The sequence below is a fragment of the Stenella coeruleoalba genome, assembly GCF_951394435.1.
Source record: "Stenella coeruleoalba genome assembly, chromosome: 3".
Classification (NCBI taxonomy): Eukaryota; Metazoa; Chordata; class Mammalia; order Artiodactyla; family Delphinidae; genus Stenella; species Stenella coeruleoalba.
In genome coordinates, this window is record NC_137148.1 from 129,281,769 (window position 1) to 129,301,671 (window position 19,903).

General features: G+C 45.6%; 1 protein-coding gene and 1 long non-coding RNA gene across 5 annotated transcripts in view; one reads left to right on the forward strand and one right to left on the reverse strand.

The window, feature by feature from the left end:
• GRIA1 (glutamate ionotropic receptor AMPA type subunit 1) overlaps positions 1-14,471 on the forward strand; it is a 308,859-nt gene extending 294,388 nt beyond the window's left edge. For all 4 annotated transcript variants that reach the window (XM_079915349.1, XM_079915348.1, XM_079915350.1 and 1 more), the window contains 2 exons: positions 6,131-6,265; positions 13,807-14,471. In XM_079915349.1, coding sequence (XP_079771475.1) covers positions 6,131-6,265; positions 13,807-14,007 — 336 coding nt within the window. In that variant the 3' untranslated portion in view covers positions 14,008-14,471. The remainder of the gene's footprint in view (positions 1-6,130; positions 6,266-13,806) is intronic.
• The window catches only part of LOC307183187, a 222,933-nt gene that overhangs the window by 123,029 nt on the left and 80,001 nt on the right, over positions 1-19,903 (reverse strand). The window lies entirely within an intron of this gene.

The following is a 19,903-nucleotide window of genomic DNA, read 5'->3' on the forward strand; positions in this document are numbered from 1 at the left end:
CTTTGTGATAAGTTTAAGGAAGACAGTCTCATGACCCAAATGCATTGCCTCTATCACAAACCACAGGCTTTAGAGCTGCAAGAGAGCCTGGAGAGGATTTAGTTCCACCTTGCCAGAACTTCAAGCTTTCACATACCACCTGTGTTATTAGTTGCTCCATGTGTTTCTTTAAATCTATTACTTTTGTTATTACTTTCATTTCATTCATATAAAAAGTGGCAGCACTACTATCATAAATAGAAAATCAGTATTTCTTGAAAAAAATAGAAGGCATTCACAAAAATAAATACAATGACAACAAAAAAATTCAAATCATAATTATTGTTGCAACTGAGGCCTGATCTCTCTTGAAAATGGAAAGGAGCAAATAATAAAAGGTGTTAAAGACAGACCAGCACCAGACTGAGACTTTCTCACTGGCTTAATCAGAAGGATTCAAACAGAACTGCAAAGTGAATAACGTCTACACTTTGTGGTCAGGGTCATTTAGTTCTGTGTATCATCTAATGCCATCTCCCATGCTATCCAGAGGTGGGCAACACCCACCTAGTGACCGCCCCCCCCGCCCCCCGCCAAGACTGCCCAGTGACTCAGTGACAAACCTGGGCAAGAACTCAGCTTAGATTTCCTGCATCCCAGCCCCACCTCTTTTCACTATGACACACGGCCTCACCACCAACAGGGAAGTCCATCCCCTCTGGATGTACTCATCTTCCCACCCCCACCCTCAGCAAGGCCTGGGAAGCAAAAGAATGAAAGCTGCCAACTATGTCCTTGCAGTGTGTACAAACCCCTCTCCCTGCCCCTGTCACAGGTAAAGAGCACTAACCACCTGGAAAGACCTGGAATCATACAGGGATGCTCTGCTCTGCTCCCTACCTACCCGCTGCAGACTCCTGCACTAAAGACACCCCCAAGAGGCAATGTCAGAGCGACAAGGATGGGAGGAAAATCCTTGAGACAAAGAGATGCAGGAGGCAGTCCATCTCCCCCAAACCACGGAGACTTTTGGCTCCAGCCAAGCATCCTGCACAGGGTCAGGGCTCCCAGTCTCTGTAAGGCAGCCAGTCGATGGCCTAGAGAGAACCGGTGACTTCAGGACCCATCTCCTGGGAGTTATGTGTGCTCCAAGATGACACATCCAACATACAGCAGTGACCCAGATCAGAGACTAAAGGTTGCAACATCTAGGCCCTGCCCAGTGTCCCTAAGCCACACATCCTAAATCTCCCATCGCTGCCCCAGGAGGAGGAACTAGACAGAAACAAAGATTTTTTCCTTTCAAACACTGTCCCTGGGGTCATGAGCCAGAAGCTCCGCTAGCTTCCTCGGACACACAAGACCCCAGCTCTCCAATGCACAGTCCAGGCAGATAGTTCATAGAGGGTAGAGGCCCCCTATGCAGACACCCACTTGACCCTCAGACTGGTGCCTCTGTTTTGGAAAATTCCTCCCACTCGGGAAGAGGCCTCCGCCAGCAGTTGGGTTCCCTTCCACAACCCACATGGACTCCTTGAGCTCTCTGCTGCAGTTTGGTTTCAAGTCAGGAGGTTCTGCGGTGCACTGTACAGGAGCCGGTCCCTGAGCACACGCTGCTGAGAAGAGCTGCCCCCATGGCCCTCACTTTCGCAGAATCTGCCTTGCCAATTATTAGTACAATGGGCCAATTCTCATCCTGTGTTGCTCTTGGGGAAATTATGCAGGCTGGGGAACTGGCCTAGATTGGAAACGGAACAGCAGAAGCTGCCAATTAACATGAGTTCTTTTTTTGCATCCCCTAAAGAGGTTAGTCTCTAGGGAGAACTTATAAAAGACATGATCCCAGGCCCTCTAGGAACTCCTTAGCTGCCTCGCATCTCTGGGGGTTGGGACGAATGTCAAAAGTCACTTGGTCTAACTCTCTGTCCAGTGCTTGAATCCCTTAGATGAACTCGTCAGCTACTTCCTGAATGCATCCATGTTTGAGGAACTCACCACTCTCCACAGCAGGGCATTCCACATTTGGACAGCTCTATTGATTTGAAAGGTCTTCCTTTAATTCAATCAAATCCACCTTCCCGTAACTCCTCCACTTTGGTCCTCGCTTGTGAGTGAGCTTGGCCAACCACTGAGTCTCCACTCCCAGGAAATAACCAACCACTCAGGAAAATGGCACCTAAGCCCAAACTACAAGGTTTGGAAAAGCACAAGAGAAAGCCTACTGGAGCAGAAAGGCTAATAGGTAGAAGAAGGGTTGGACTATTCTCATGGCCCTGAAAGGCAAAGTCAGGTTACAGATTCAGCATGGGATGGATTGCAAGAGCCCCTAAAACTTCAGCTGTACACACATCAGAAAATCTGTGGAAGGCAGAGGAAAACAGAAGCTGCAGCCTTTACTTCTTGGGGGTTCAAACTCTCACACCAGGAAGAAAAGAAGGAACGGAAGCATTTGGAGAAAGCTGAAGCTTGGTCCAGATTTAGTAGACCTCACGTGATGGGCAACACCAGTCTCCATAGGAGGGACTGGTCTTATGGCCAAAGACCTTGGCTTCTCCTTAGAACTTCCTACTTACGCCATTAAAAAGCATCAAGTCTCTCTGCCTCAGACCTGGCTCAACCCTGCCCATGAAGATTTAAGCCATCTCTGCATTCTTGGAAGGGATGTTAGCTCAGAAACACAGAGGGAGCCTGGGACAGTCCCCCATTATGTGGGAAGAGCAAGGAAAAATATGAAAAAGAAAAAAATCTCTCTTGCACATGGGGAAGGTGACAAAACAAGACAATAGGTTAAGGGGAACAGATGAAGGGAGGGGCCTCGTCACCATAACAACAAGCCCAACAATTCTGAAAGATGGGATTTTTGTTTTTCTTTGCACCTGTCATTCTTCTCAGTACTGTCACTCTCCCCGCTCCTGGCAGAAGATAAGTTGTGAGTTTTTCACACCCACCAACAAGCTGCCTGGCTCTGGGGAGTGCAGCTGCTAAGGGAGGAGAAGAGAATGGGGTCTCCCAGAGGGTGCTCAGGGAGACCAGGATTCTGTCTTTCGCCTCCCTGGTCAAAGCTGGGAAGCATGTAGCTTCCTCATGAAACATGAACATGGCTGTTTGTACACAAATGTGTCAGAAAGTCCCCTCTTATATGGATACAGAGGAATCAGAGCTCTGGTCCTTAAATAAAAGGAATTTTTGTTCCTGCCCCAGGATACCCATCGTATTCCAACAGAGGTAGTCGAAGAGAGTCAGTCATTAACAGCAGCTCAATGGAAGGCTATGGCCTTGGGCTTCCAGGAGGGTGGGAGGGAGATGCAAGAGGGAGGGGATATGGGGATATATGTATACTATAGCTGATTCACTTTGTTATACAGCAGAAGCTAACACAACATTGTAAAGCAATTATACTCCAATAAAGATGTTTAAAAAAAAAAAAGCCAACGGCGCACATAAGGGAAATTAGAAACCTTGCCTAAATGTAAACTCCTCAACTATGTGAGCTAAGAAGACACCAGGACCAGCCCTTCATTCTAATCCTATCAAATTATGCCAAATTTAGACAGTAGGGCTTCATCTAAGTTTGCTTTCTGACACTGGTGGTGATAGGGCCCAGGTGCTCCCTTGATTCTAGAGGTCTTCCCAGGACCGTGTGAACATAAAGAAGGATCAGTAGCACTGTGTCCTGCAAGAGGTGGCAGTGCCCATACCATCTGGCTGCCCTCTTTGTGTGGCATATGCCATCCCCATGGACCAGAGAGACCTCCTTCAGAAGTGAGGGATGCTCTCCACCTCCAGACACAATCAAATTCTCAGTCATTGGACCTTCCTCCTTCTGCAGATACATAGAATATGCCTCCTACTCTCACTTCCCTATGAAGATCTGACCATACTTCCTTCCAAGATATATTAGAAATGGACATTCCACCTTTTACATTCAGGGAGGCAGATGGTCTCTTAAGGTTTTTTGAAGACAGTAACAAAAAAAAAAAAAGATGCCCACCACTCCCTTATCCTTGAAGACAATCCACAACCAAAGTGAACTTGAAAAGACCATGAGGAAGGAAACAGAAACCACTTTGGTGACCAGGAGGCAAGATGCACTTCAGCTACTGAAAGGCTGATCAGCTGGTGAAGTCAGCGGGACTCAAGCCTTTCCTCCCGGCCTTCTTGTCTACCACCTTCCCCCAGGCCTGCTCCCCATCCATTCTCTCTGAGCTTCACTGTCAACCACTCTTCTCTAAGGTGTGAGCTGATAACATATTAACATGCCTCCCCACCACAAAGAAGAGTTTTATAGGAACTTCTATAAACCGTAAGTCCTCCAAGAACTCTAAAGACTTACTTTCCAGCAGAATTACAGAACTCCCAAACAACGAAGAGGGAGACATTTTGAGCATTCTGAAAAATCAGGCCAAGTGGGAATTTATTTGTTCAGCCAACTCTTGAACCAAGCACCCAACTCATTTTTGCACATTTCCTTTATCAGGCCGTGACACCAGAGGAGGAGAAATTCTACCCCTTTGAATAATCATTTCCACTGCTTCCAAAGCCAGACTATGCCTTGCCAAGCGTAACCCATATTCAAGAACCATCTGCTTTAGCAATACAGGAAGCCACCAGAGGGGTATGCTTTAGATAATCCTACAGCTCTGCTGGCCCAGGCTGCTTCTGGGGAGGGAAGGGATGCTGCTATCTGCCAGCTGCAGTCCCCAAGCTCAGTCCTGCTGAATCCTGTACAGTGCACCGAGTAGAACTAGGGCAGAGGCCACTGACTTGGTCAATTACTGGCCCCTTTCCCCACGCCCAGATTCCAATAGGCAGATGTCAGAGGAGTCCCTAGGACGTGACATTTCACCTTTTGCGTGGCTCGCCTACAACCCCACCTGAAAAAGAACACATGGAGAGATGTAAAAGCTTTATCCCACCCAGTGCCACCAACCAACCTCCCAACCATGCCACGTGCCTGTGCCAGCTGAGGCGTGCATTTCATTTTAATTTGATGAGAAATCTGTACCTGAGCAAACAATATAAACAAAGGTGTTCGAGCCACTGTGACATCTGGGGATGAGTATGCTTCTAAGATTTAAAGATGTTCTCTTGCCTGTGTCAAGAGTCTGATTGACCCCACTCTCCCCAATCCATTACCTTCTCCATGACCAGCAGTTTTGTTTGGTTATTCTCACCACCTGGGGAGATGCTGTCCCTCAGTCCCCCAGTTTTGAACCCCACTAGAGGTGACAGAACTCAGGGCTGGTCTCACTAACCGATGACCTTTCTCAGGCTCCACGAAATGAGCTCTGTCCACCTCCTACTGAACATGGACACTTGTCCCCAGGACCCTAGGAATTAAGTACCCTGTTCCACGATCCTGTTCATGCAGAACCAGTGCGAGATCTTTTAGCCCAGGCAACAGAGCTTTCTAAGTTCAGCTACCGAGGCTGCCTCCAGTGCTTTTCAGCAAGCACCTCCACGAGAAAAATGACTCCAATTAAGCATAATTACTAGGATTTAATAGAGCCATTTTTCTATCTCAGTGCCTTTTTTCTATTACAAGCCCCACAGTTTTCTTTTTCCCTCAATTGGGACTCGGCACAGTAAGTTAAAGGTATACATTTGTTGATCTTTATTATACATACAATAACTGTCTTATTAAATTGAATTCAAATGCACATCTAGGAGAAAGTTCATTTTAAGTACCAACTCGCAGAAAAACACTCACAGGCATAAACAATAAGCAAGGCCAGTGCGTTGCGAAGCAGCCACGGGGTTGGGGGGCAGGAACTGAGCTGCAAAGGAAGGGACACAGTTTCCTGAAAGAATGGAGTAAGCGCAAGCGTGCAGATCTTGGTAGAAGCTGCCCTGACTTCTTGTGTCATTTCCCACCCTCAAACGTGCATTGGGGAGGAGGGGAAATCTAACTCTACATTCAATGTAAACAGGGATGCTCGAAAAATTGTTATACACACATATGCTCGCACATGCATACATTTTTTCCTGGGAAACGTTTAACACACTGTCAATAAACACAAAGCCTTTCCAACTATTGTGAATGTTAAAGAGGGTGATGGGGTTGAGTGTATGTGTGTTAAAATGCTGTTTCTTGGATGGTCTCTAGCCCCTTGGCTCACTTGACTCTCCCCCCACCCCCTCCTCTTCCTAGGACAAGACAAGCGCTCTGAGCCTCAGCAATGTGGCCGGCGTGTTCTACATCCTGATCGGAGGACTTGGACTAGCCATGCTGGTTGCCTTAATCGAGTTCTGCTACAAATCGCGTAGCGAATCCAAGCGGATGAAGGTGGCATCGTCTTCCCAGGCCTTTTTCCTAACTTGTTCTGTGATACAGCTGGGTTTTCTGGGAGTCCTTTTACTAAAAAGGGTGGGGAGTGGCAGGAGGTTGAGGTCAACCCGAGGCATGGGATGACAGGAAGCTGTTTTGAGGAAGGTGACAGGGAAAGACACAGCGGTGAGAGAAGAAAGAAGATGGCACGTGTCAGGGTAAACGTAAGACCTGAGAAAACAAATGCATCAGCCAGAGATGGGGGGCTGAGATGAAAAGTTAGCGGTTAAGTGGGCATTCAAGATAGTGTGAGGCAAGAGTGACGGCTACAAAGGTAGATCCTCCCTGAGGTCACGTTAACTGAAGTGCAGCTCCCAAGATGGGGGCGGGGGGGGCGGGTTGGTATCCTCCCTCTACAAGGTGGACGATCTTGCCATGCTCGGTGAGGGAGGTCTTTTCTTAGGCACCATATGGTAAGGTGGACTTTGGCAAAGCGGATCATGCCCCCAGAATGGTAAGCACGTTAATTAGATGACCCCAAACTACATCAAATATAGCTGAAGGCAACTAAACTGGAAAAGAGAAGAATTATGGACGAGATGAGAGCTGTCTGTAAAAACAGGAAGATTTTTCAGGGGGGAAAGAAAACATATTAGTTCTGTGGGGTCCCAAAGTATACGACAAGAACTAAGGACTAAAAGCTATGGAGAACAGATATGAACACAGTGAGTGAGATCTACTTTTTCAGAGCTGCCTACCCCACAGTGGGATGGATTAGCCCAATGAGCGGCAAGCAGCTCATCACTGGAGGTCCACACACACAGGCCGAATAATTCCTGACAAGGCTATAGATTCAAGTATCCAAAGGGAGTTTGGATGACATGGCCTTGAAGGCCCCTCACATGTCATCATTTAGTTTCAGTAAGAAAATATTTTTGGAAGGAAGTGTTCTTCATGTGAGCAACACATAAGCAAGACATCAGGAGGAGGAAGAGAGCACTAAGACGCAATCTGTAACCTTCAGCATTTTTAACAAAGAGTGACACAGAAAAACTACCCAGGGAACCAAACTGTGACATAGAGAGGAAGGCCTATAGGGATATCCGGGAGGGAGGAACTAGAGGAGGCTTCTAGGATTCAAACCAACCGAAGTGGAAAGAAGCACAGTCATTCTGAGCAATGAACCCTGGGCTGTTACCTTCACTTGACTAGACTAAGAGGACTCATCGGTAGGATTTGCTCTCCTAGAATCTCATGCTTTCCACCCATGCGCCTTTATGCAGGTCAATCCCTCTCCCTGTCTTCTGTCCCATAGGACCCATTTAAAAGGCAACTTCCCAAGATATAATAACAAGGAATAATTAAGGGATGGTAATGTGATGGTATTCAGCCAGGGAACCTAGGAGCACCTCCATCCTACCCTTGACCAGGTCACTCAAATCCAGGTCCTCTTAGAAAGGACAAAGCACAGCAAAAGCATGGGCCTCAGATCCTAAACGCAGTGTAGACCTCCAAGGAGCTTGGCTGGACACAGCAAAGTCTCCTAGAACCTAAAAAGCTTTCTTTGCCTACTCCATCCCAAATATAAGCCTAAAGACTCTCCTATCTTACCCTCCAAAGTGAGGAAAGTTTACTCCAGAGGCAGCAAGGGGAACAGGAGACGAACTGGGTGAGCACAACTTTTACAACCCTCCAAAACCTTCCCCATGGGCCATGACACAAACCAGTGTCGCAGGATTGGCCCAGTACACATCGTAGGAACTCCCCTAGAACATACTGCAGTGTAGGGTCTAAAGCAAGGCTCTGGCGACTGAATGTCTGACCACAAATCTTGCCTGTTCCTCATGTTAACTGTGTCATCTTGAACAAGGTTCAATAGCTCTCTGATCCTCCTTTTCTATAAAATGGAGCTAGTGGTAGTACAGACCTCATAAAACTGTTGTGGTTTGTATGAAAAAATTGATATAAAGGGCTCTGCAAAATGCTTGGCCCATAGTAAGCCCTCAATAAATAAGAATAACTAGAATTTATAATAATAATATATTATTATTAGTGGCCAGCTACAGCCTCCTTAAGACTTCCCTTTTATAGCCCCTACTTATATGTCCTAGGCTTTTTTAAGCTACAGAGATTGTCAGTTCCTTAAGGTAAGAAGGTGTGTCTGATTTCTCTTTGGGCATCCCACATACGTAGGGTATTAGTAAAAATTAACATGGAATTGTATCTAGAGAAAATCTCTTGGAGGATGAAGTGAGGCATTGGAAGGAGCTGCTGTTAGGGTAAGCAAACACAAGCATCAAAACAGCCCAGCCTGGAAGCACACACACCACCATCCAAAGTGCTTTTGTTCCCATCTGTTTGTACTCCCAAGATCTGATGAGACCAGGCATCCCCAAGCAGGAAAGCTGGACTTCCGGCCCTTACTATGGGATGACCATGTCCCACTAATCATAGTCAGTGCCAGGTGGTGGTACCAGGGTGGCTAATGACTAAGATCCTCTTAAACCTGTACAATGTTGACCTTCACTGCTGACGTCACAACATTCAGGTAAAGACAAGAATCCTTCTAAGAGGGCACTGAATCACGTCACAACTTCTGGGAGACATTCTCACCCTTCCCTGTCCAAAGAAAATATTGAATTTCTCAGGAGCCAACATCAGGATCTCTTGGAATCATTAATGCAAGGTCTTTCATCACAATCTTCTATAGTTAATTCCATCGGTTGGCATAACTTCTGTCCAACTCACCGAGGCTCCTAATAGAATTATTAATCTTCCACCTGCAAAAAAGATGCCTCTATGGTCCTCATTAGTTAACCCAACCCTTAATTTTCAAAGCTCCATCAACTTCTGTCTTAGCCAAAGGAGATAAGTGATCACATTCTGCTTGCCTCTCAGACTTTCCAGGTTTGCAGTTCTCTTTATCATTCTGTACTTTGCCTTCTCCAAAGGCAGATTAACTCTTTCCAGAAGTGCAGCCTCCAGCCTCACACAGTGGACCACAATGACAGTGTCCAGGGCCTTTGGCAAGAATCTTCCCTCTTGTTTCTTTCCTTAGTCACAGTATGTGGCCAACTCTTAAGACCTGGAGCCCCTAAACCTAGTTCATGATCAGCCTCCTACTTCTCAAGAGTGTATAAGGAGCCCTTCCCCACTCTGCATGAAAAAGAGAAGAAAGAGGAAGAGGGGGTGGAAAAGAGAAAGAAGGGAAGGAAGGCGAGAGAAGAAAGGAAGGAATAAAGGAAAGATATCTTTTCAGTAACTTCCATGTTCAAAGCACTTTATATAGCACTTTATATACACTTTCATTAACCCTGTTCTTGCAATTCAACAGATGAAGAAATACGGGTTCAGAGAAGCTAAGTAGTTTTTCCAACAAGGTCACGTAAGCTCGGAGCTGGAGGAACAGGAATTAGACCTCCAGCACGGCCCCTGCAAAGCCTGGGCTCTTGGTACCAGCCAAGCTACTTCTCATAAATTTCTCTCTCCTCTCCAACCGCATGGCAACAGATAATTTTTATCACCTACTACCTCCTGTCAAAACCCCGCCCACAGTGCAGAGACAAATAAGATGCAGCCCTTATCCTTAGGTTTGCCTGATCTAGCTGTTGAGGCCATCCATGGGATGTGATCCTTTGCTTGTGCATTACTGAGACCCTTTCCCCTTCGATGTCACATGAGCAGGACACAGAACAAGTGTCACAGGGATGGCGGGAGGGCACCCTGCAGGCAGTCCTTCCACAGAGACAATGGAGCACCACTGCCTGCTAGGCATTGCTCAGCGCTGGGGATACAGTCAGGAACAAACAGGCACAACTTCTGATTTCAGGAAGCTGAGAATTTAATTGGAAGACAGAAACAAGCAAATACGTATATGTTCAATGAGTGTTTGAAGAAAAAGGTCCATGCTCTCAAGTCCTGATCGGGGAATGGAGTGTGGGGCAGGACAGACAGGCTTCCCTGAGAAACTGATGTTTAACAGATTTGAAACAGGAAAAGAATTGACCAGGGGAAGATAATTGCTACCAAAGGATGCACAAGTATCACAGAGCCAAAGACCAGAACTCTTGCCCAGAAATGAGTGGAAAGCCAGGGAGACCGGGCACAGGAAGACTGAGGGAAAAGGAGAGCATGGGAGAGTTGGGGACTCAGAGAGGGACTTCAGGCGACCACAACATTTCAGTATAATTGAAACTGTCATACAGTAGCAGAAATATAAAACCCAATATATATTCCAAATTGAATAAAGTCTCAGATGCCCTGTCCCTCCCCTCTGTCCAGGAAAACAGACAGGAACCTGAGCCCTTAGTTGATATTAAGGACAATCAGGGTGTTTATTATTCACCACCTTGCTCCCCCAAAGAAATAATCCCCAGCCACTCCCACCCCCAGGAGAGCCTACTGACTTTTCATAATTGTAGTGGCTGTGCTGACACCCGCTGTGTGGAAACCATTGAGGCTTTGCACATTTCCCTGCAATTAACGCACAGCTGAGTGACGTGGTCAGGCGGAGGAGGGGGGCAACGTCCACAGCAGGCGGTCCCTCTGGCTCTCAGCACGCATGCTAGGATGAGGTCATCACCCAGGGCTGAGCTTTTATTAGGCTGTTCTATGACATGCAGAGGCTGGGCAGACTTTTCTTAGAAAAGCAAGTAGCTGAGAAGTTAGGACGTAATCACTGCTGGAGAAATGAGTCTCTGAAGCACCAACCTGGGGGACTTTGAGGTTGGACTTTTCACTCACCCTTTTCTCCCTGAGTATCAGTTTCAAAAACAACTTATAAGGATGAACTTAAAGAATGGCTGGTATGTCAAGCATGGACAGGAGAGAACCTCAGTTCCTAGAGGCAAGGGGAGAAATGACATCAGCTTACGACTGGTTAGCTACAGGGGGGGAGGAGGACACACAGTCAGGAGGTCATCCACTTTGACCCTAGGTCACAGATAACTGTAACTTGAAGCAAGTCAGTAACAAGTCCTCAGTTTATCTATAAAGTGAAATCAACTCCATCAGTGTATTTCCACCTTGCTTGCGTATTAAAATCACCTGGGGAGTTTTTAAAACTCCAGATGTCCAGGCCACACACCATACCTATTAAGTCAGCATCCCTGGGGTAGGTCTCAGGCATCAGTGCTTTTTTTCCCCAGAACTCCCCAGATGATACCAACGTGTGGCCAAGTTTGAGAACTAGTGAAATAGTCATTTCTAGCAGTGCTTCCCACGCCAAAGTTTTGACTCTATTCCTCCCTTCTTCTGAGATTAGAAAGAAAACCAGTAAGTAGGTAATCCCCACCATCAATGTCAGTATGGAGTCAGTGACCTCTGAGAATCCTTCACCTTCCTTGAAAACCAATTCTCAATGACATGAACTTGGAGGGTTTTAGCTACATGCCTGGCTAAATTATCTCAGATTTTGATAGGCACCAATAGATTATGACACCAGCCTTCTCCTTTAAGATGAATTTGTCAAGTACCACCAACTTCCATGGAGTATTACGGAAATAGGTGAGATCTTTTGAGAAACAAAGCCCAGGGTGATCTGTGTCAACTTTAAACTTTTTTTTTTAATTAAAGGGGTGTGGCAAAGGAAAATCAGAAGATAGACATTCCAAGCTAATCCATAGAAGGTTCCACACTGCCCACACACAAAAATAAGTCGTTATTTTCTTTTTAACATTTTAAAAGTGAGAATAAGTAACCATGGATTCATCATGTTTTCTTTTCACATTTCCCCCATAGAGCATCACAGTGGTGTTTATGGGACCCTGACTTAGAAGAATGCTATCCAGGTCACACTTCCTCTTCAGTGAAGGACAACCAGGCAGAATGTAAATTAATCACATCCAGGAGTCTGAAGAGGAGACAGAACCCATGTGGGTGGAGCATCATATGGGGCAGATCTGTCTGAATCATGGATTTTTTAAAAGAAAGAATATTTTAAAACACTGTCAGAACTGCCAGTAATAAGAGGATCCTCCCAGCATAGTACAGCAGAAAGAGTAACAATTGGGTCAAAACTGCCCTGCTTACATCCGTGAGGCCACAGCAGGTTGACTGATTTCTCTGATCACTAGAATCACGCCAATGTGCAAAAGAGGAAGCCATCAACTTTTTGAGAATGGCCCTATGTGTTCGGCTTTTCTTAGACAAATTCAAGGATATCTATGGGGCCTCTAACAACATGCTAGACACGCTGGCAGGTAGCTAAGGATTGAGAAGACACGGCCCTTGCCCTTCTCCAGACATTTAGTTCTCTTAAAGAAGACAGAAGTTACATACCTGAAGCAGAATCATTGCGAGCAAATATATAATGCATGAGTACTGGCAGGGGTAGGGGGCAGGACTTGCTGGGGCAGTCTAAGACAACTTCAAGGAGGTAGGAATAAACTGAGTCTTGAAGGATGGGTAGGCTGATCTTAGAGAAAGAAACCTCTCAACTCACATACCCCTCAACTCATTCTCCTTTGTGTTGATTCCCACCAAGAAACTAAGCCCTACCTCAAAATTTCTATAGGTATCTTTCAACGGGAAGTTGGAAGTGATAGGAAGAGGGTTTAAATTTCATGTATGAAGTTTCTTTCTCGAAAGGATCTTGGAACAGAACACTTCCTCTTGTCTAATAGGATATGGTTCTAATTGCAGACTGTGGTCTCGAGCATTCTCTCTAACTCATCTGATCCTGGGGTGATCACTGGAGTTCTTTTCACATCTAGAATTCCAACACTCTAGAAGTCACAAGCTTTCACAAATCAGTAGCACTGATCTGATGTGTCAGTTTAGAAGGACAGGTTACATGTGCTGATGGGAAGCAGATGACGTGCAGATATTGATCTTTGGAATTCATTCTCACTTTCTTTAGCACATGCTTCTTTCCAATTACATTATGCTGACTGTATTATTCAAACAAGTCCGACATTCCCTTAACACATACTGCTAGAGGTAGGATAGCATTTTTCTCTGGTCAGAGGTAGTTTTAAATTTTCAGCTAACAGTGATACACCCTCAATTTTCTGTTAACATTTCAACTCATTTTTCATGCAGTATAGTACCATTCTTGCTAATAAAATCAGTAGGTGCATAGATAATTACATTTTGACAAACATGGAGATTTAAAAGGTCTAGAGAGATAAGGAAACAAGCACAAGGTCACACAACTAGCTGATGTCAGAACCAGGGCTAAAACCCAAGTTTCCTAAACCCCATTTCTAGAGTCTTCTACTTGGTCGTGTTGCTATGTTTATTATCATCAATACTACCATGGATCTGTTGTACCTTTAGAAATCACAGAAGATAAGAACAGGAAAGAATCTTAGAGATCACCCAATCCAGCACACCTTACTAAAAACCAAGAGCACGTGAGGTCCAGAGAGGGGATCAGACTTGTCCAGGGCCACAAAACAGTTTTGCGGGTTCGAGGGAAGTCAAGACTAGCATTACACATTTGGAAAAAAGTTGGACAGGGAGGAGAGTGGGGTGACATTTTAAGTCCAGTGTTGACTCATTCTCCTTGCCAATCACTGCCAAGGACCTGGGGAAGAACCCCCGGTCCTCCTGAAAAGGGTTTCTGTTTGATCCCACAGCAATCCATCAACGAAGCCATACGGACATCGACACTCCCCCGAAACAGCGGGGCAGGAGCCAGCGGTGGCGGCAGTGGAGAGAACGGCCGGGTGGTCAGCCATGACTTCCCCAAGTCCATGCAATCGATCCCCTGCATGAGCCACAGTTCAGGGATGCCCTTGGGAGCCACCGGATTGTAACTGGAGCGGACGGAGACCCCTTGGGGAGTATGCCCAGGCTCCCCCAGTTCCATCCCAAACCCTTCAGTGCCAAAAACAACAAAATGAAATGCCACCGCCACCAACCACCATGACCACAAGGAGGATGATTCAACAGATTTTCCTGAAGAATTGAGAAAACATTTTGCGGCCCCTTTTCCTTTTCTGATGTTCTTTCACCCTTTTCCTTTTGCTAAGTGAGGATGACAAATAACACTGTACTGCAATAAGGGGAGAATAACCCTGTTACATAGAGCCTGTGTCTCTGAACGTGGAGTCACTGGCGCACTAATGAGGAAGCTGTCCTGTTTTCTTTGAATTTGGTTATTCATGCGTCTTAGTGTGTGCACTATATATTTTTTCGTATTAATATCCATGGTTTGCAGGTTCTGTTAGGCCCCTTCCTTTTCCTTCTTACTCCCAACTCCCTACCCATCCCACTTTAGTTTAGTTTTTAGTTTAGTTTTCAGATTGGAGATTCAAGATTCGTTCCACCTGACAAGCAAGCAAAAGGAAAAAAGCAATTTTCAAACGAATTCATCATGGGAGCTCTCCAGATTCCCCTCCACACCTCGGCCCCAAGCCGTGGGTGGAGACCGATGCTGTTGCAGGAGTGGGCTGCCTCCCACACACAGGGCACTGCCTAGGCACTGATTTAGTTGAGAACACGTATGAAGCAACTCAGACCCAGGGTGGCGGAGAAGGTAAAGGCAGGTGTGCAGTCAGAAGAGGACTCGTGAAGTTACTACCAGAGGCTCAGATAAAGCTTCTTTGAATGTGTAACAGCCATCTCATAGGCCTTAGGTGGAACAGTGTGCTTCTTCAGAGTCAAGCTCAGCCACAAGGACTGTGTCCTTCTGCTACGCTCAAGCCCTAAAGGCACTCTGGTGGCTGAAGGGCAACTGGCCTCCTGAACCACGTAGAGCCTTGAGAAGAGCTGACATCCAGGGAGATAGCACCCCTGATTCTCACCTGTCATTTGCTTGACATCTGAGCAGGAACCCCATTGTAGAACAGACCCTCTCTTCAGAGCATCTGATGTGGGGGGGGGGGGGGCGAAAATGTTATACAAGCTAAATGCAAAAGAAAGCTGATAGAAGAACTTTGGAAGAGGAAGCTTCATCAAAGTCCACAAGCAATAGAACCTTCCACGGTGTGCCCTGTCCTATGACTGAGAGACCAAGTATGAAACTTAGAGTTTTGGTGACATAGGAAACTTGACTTTTTATGTCCATATAAAAGTGGTGTTTTAGCAGGTAGCCAGATGACCTCCTGTCATCTTTAAAAAGTAAAATGCCCCAGGCTGAATGATTTGAAGGAGGATAGGGAGATGGAATACATTGATAATAACACTGTGGGGGGGGGGGAACCTTAAGATTCCTGACCCCAACTTCTCACCCAAGGAGGCCAACCTTCCCCCTGGCTAAGAAAGAATGAGGACGTTGTATTCCAATGACCAGAATCAACAGGCCCATGTTTGTGACTACAACCTGAATGAAAACAAGACTGGAGAAGTGACAGGGTTTACGGAGAGAAATCCAGGCTGACTACAACTATGGCTGGGGTCTTGGGGAGGTGTGTCCAGGCACATAGCTGTCGTGGAGATCCCAGCTCTCATTCTTGGTGCGATCGGCTTCCAGCTCTCCAGCAGCCACTCTCCTGGGTGCATGATTCAGTGCGTGCCATGTGTCATCAGCTCTCATTGATCACCATATTCTGGCTTTTTCCCTTACTCCCCACTTCTATCCAGTCTCTCTGCTACGGGTTATCATTAGCAATTGACAAACGAAAGGTTTGGAGCCTACCTACAAGTGGAGGCAGCATGACTGGCTTCATCTGTGGATTCTCTCTGTGGACACCCACCATCTCTATGTCTCTTCCATCCTCCTTTCATCAGCCATAGCAAAGAACCATCAAACTCTTTGCCCTTTCAACTCAAGTGTTGTTGTTCAGTCTCTCACGTGTCAATGTGGGCATGGTACGTGAAGCAGGACCCTCAGGATGGATGGTCACTTTTTGCTACTGCCAGCTGGTGTCCTCCCCATCCCTTGATCTCTCACCAGATCCTTCCCAACCCTTAACCTACCACTGCAGAATCTGATATGAGCCACCATTAGGAAGTCTGCGTTTTGGAGGAGTTGGAAATAACCCTCTACCATCAACTTGCTTCAAAGACCTTTTGCCTTTGGCCTGGTAAGATGCCTCTTCAGCCAGTGAGCTCGCCAGTAACATGATCTGATAGGAAGAGACCACCAATGCTAGAAATGAGGGTCTATGCTATGTGGGGGTCCAAGACTCCAGCAGAAGATGTTTTTCATCGAGGGAGGGGTGATGGGGAAAACAAAAGTAAGAAAAAAGTTAACTTGTATTATGTATTTTTACTACACTTTTCTTAAAAATAGAGCAATGGGAAAACTCTGAAAGAGACTGACATTTTTCTCAACAGGAATCCATACTTAACAGTTCTGGCTTTCATTAAATTTTGCTCTTTGGTACCTGGGCCTTTTATTTAACATCTCTATTTGTTTTAACTCTCTTGGCAGATGTGTGAAAGGATTTTTGCTTGATCAAACACTAAATATTTTTCTTGGTTCCTGTTTTTCTTTCAAATAACCAGGTTTTTTTTTCTTTTGGTATTTGCATAAAATGAAAATATCACCAAGAATTAAATCACTGTGGATCCATTATCTACTTTTCATATTTGTCCATTCCATTTTTGTGCCATTTCTGAAGCCAGAGCTCTAAACTGTTATTTTCTTCTTGCTAAGCCTAAGTTCAGTGCATTTTTAATGGTGACCAGTACTCCTGACTCATAAACAGCTCTTCAAACAAGTCATTTCAGATGAACTAGATCATTGTGAGTTATTCATCCAAGTAAGATAACAGCAACAAAAAGACAGAATGGTATTGGTTTGCAAGGGCCATGGTTCCAATTGCATAAGGAACAGGGTTCGACTTGCAGTGGTCACGGTACCCCTAGGGAACTGGATGGCTCACAGGGGATGTCTTCCAGACATCCCCAAGTTGGAGTCCAGGTATATTTGTGATGTGCAGGTCACAACCAAAACCAAATCTAGACCAGCCTTATAAATAGATAATCTTGGCCCTCAGACCACATGAGCCCCCCTTCCTGCCTGAAATCTATTCTTCCACTCATTTGCTGACACTTAAATACCAGTGATTAAGAACGGCTTCAAGTGCTTTCTTTCCCACAGGACTCTGCACATTAGCAGGGGTCAGAGGTCTCAAATAACAGTGGCATTTCAGGCAGCGACTGCCATGGTTTAAAAGGGCTGGGGGAAGGGAAAGAAGCTAGCAGACTTGTGTGAAGCTCCGGTCACTGTTCAGACCCACCTGCAGTCACCTCCAGCATCTAGGGTGCTTCTGAATGAAGAAGCCCTTAGCACCAGCTGCCACATGGAGAAAACTGATCTCCGTCACCTTACCATCAAATAGTTGGGATAATGATCATAATGGCTACAAGAGCACAGGTTACCATGCATTGAGCACTTACTATGTTAAGCACACTTCATATCTTCTATATCATGACAGTGGCCTGCTAAGAAATGAGGCATCTCACACTTAAAGGGATATCACAACCTCCTCACAGTCTTGTAAGTAACAGAGCCGAGAATCTGCCTGGAATCCAAAGGCTTTACGTTGCTCATCTCCCTGTTAACCAGGTTATGATACGTGGTGGACAGGAAAATCACAAGCAAACAGTTCTCTGCCTTCCTGTAACACCAGAGCAACCAAAAATAGAATGGTTCAAGCTACACCTGCCACACCTTTGGGAAAGCCGATCTATCCTCTTGGGGCATGAGTGATCACTAATCCAGACAGGATTAGCCCAAAAGAAGAAGGGAAGGAAGAGTCACTTTGGGCTCCTTTAAAACAGATCCAGGCTAAAGAGCAGGAAGCAGGTTGGAAAGGGGACTGAAAAGCAGATCCCCTGCAAAATAGTTGGGTCAGCCTGGAGAAGGATCCTCATGGCTGTTCCGGGAAGTGGAGCTAGCTTTCTGTGCGGACAAGACCAGGATCAGTTCTGGGACTAAAAAAGGAGTTCCCAATGCTCAAAGTATCCCCATGGTAGGATTAGGCTGCCCCTGGAGTCAGAACAAACCCCGGTTGAGGAGACGTCACTGGTGTGAAAGTTGAAATATATAGGCTCTAACTAATGTTCCTTACTTTATCTTTGCACCTTTTACAGCCCTGTTCAGGTTATCTGCTGAGTAACACTCTGATACACGCTAAAAGGGGGTCAACAAGGCCCTACACAAACGGGCATGAATATCACTAAAATAGTGTCAAAAATCAACTTATCCTCATCGAGAGACAAGATGGCAAGTTCCTTCCTTACCAAATGCTAATGTTCCCTCTAGGAAAGCATGTCTACGGAGGTCCATTCCTATCCTACGCTACAGATAAGAAAACTGAGGTTCTGGAGTAAGAAGCCACTTTCTTTGCTCCTATCAGATGACTAGAATAACATTTTCTCCCTTGGGATCTTGGAGATTTGACTGCCATCTGGTAACTTGGGTTCTAGTGTGAGTCTGGCCACTGACAAATAACCCTAATATAGTGCTTTATAATTTTCAAACAAGTTTTGTTTCTTGAAGTTTCCAGATCACACCCTGAGCAGAGAAGTAATGTACTAGAGTGGAAAGTGGAAAGGCCAGTAGATGAGATCAGGATTCACAATACCTGGCTTCTCCTCCTGCCTTTTCAACCTAGGATAAGAAAATTAACTACCTGAGCCTCATTTTCCTATCAAAGATATGGGACATCTGGTGTCAAAATAGGCAGTGACTCTTGACCCTAACTGCACACTGGAGTCACGTAGGGAACTTTAAACAAAATCACCAATGCCCAAGATGCATCTCCAAATACACAACCGTGCATGCACGGTTGTCATCCTTTCATTGCTGTTGTTTTGTTTTGAACTTTCAGGTGATTAAAATGTACAGCCAGGATTGAGAACCACTACAATCAGGCCACCCTGGGGATAAAAAAAAGGCTCATCATGAAAACTGTGAAAATTTCAAAGCATCATATTAGGGTTGTCTGTGGCCAGACTAACACCAGAACCCAGGCTACCTGACAGCAGTCCAATCTCCAGGAGAGAAAATACCATTATATTCATCTGATACAAGGGAAGGCTAGGACACAGTCTTCAACTTGGGCTCTAAATGCTCCTTCTTACCCTTTAGGCATGTCTGTAATAATAACATTCTGCTGGGGGAAGAAAGAGACACAGGATGTTAAGAGATAAGATATAATCATCAGAGGAGCATCCTCAGGAAAGAAGGGGAGAGGAAACCACTCTGTCAAATGACTCAGCTTTCAACACAGCCAGTTATTTTCCAAACTGGAAAACTACTTAGCTGTTTCCATTATAGACAACAAATCTCACTACCTGCATTTTTAACACTGTCCACTGGAAAGCACTGCCTATCAGCCCTATCTTCCACGGGCACTGAGTCCTGCTGGCAACAACTCTACTTCTCCTCAATAGCATGCTTGCCATTTTTATACCACTACATACAAGGGAGAAGGGAACCAGCATTTACTTAGATTAACTGCATACCAGGTAAGATTTTAGAGCTTTACAAACATCTCATTTAGTCCTCAACACAATTCTGTGAGGTGGGAATTTATCACCCCTCCTTTGCATGTGAGGAAATGGAAGCTCAGAGTGGTTCAGAACCCAAGGTCATGCAGCCAACCAATGACTGGATCTCCATTCTAATCCCAGTTTGTCTCTCTCCAAAGTCACTACCTTTTCACTTTACTTGACTGTCTCTTAAGGAGATTTCACCATGCTGAGGAAAAGCACTGGACTAAGACAGAAAAGATACAAAGTCTGTGGCCTCCATCG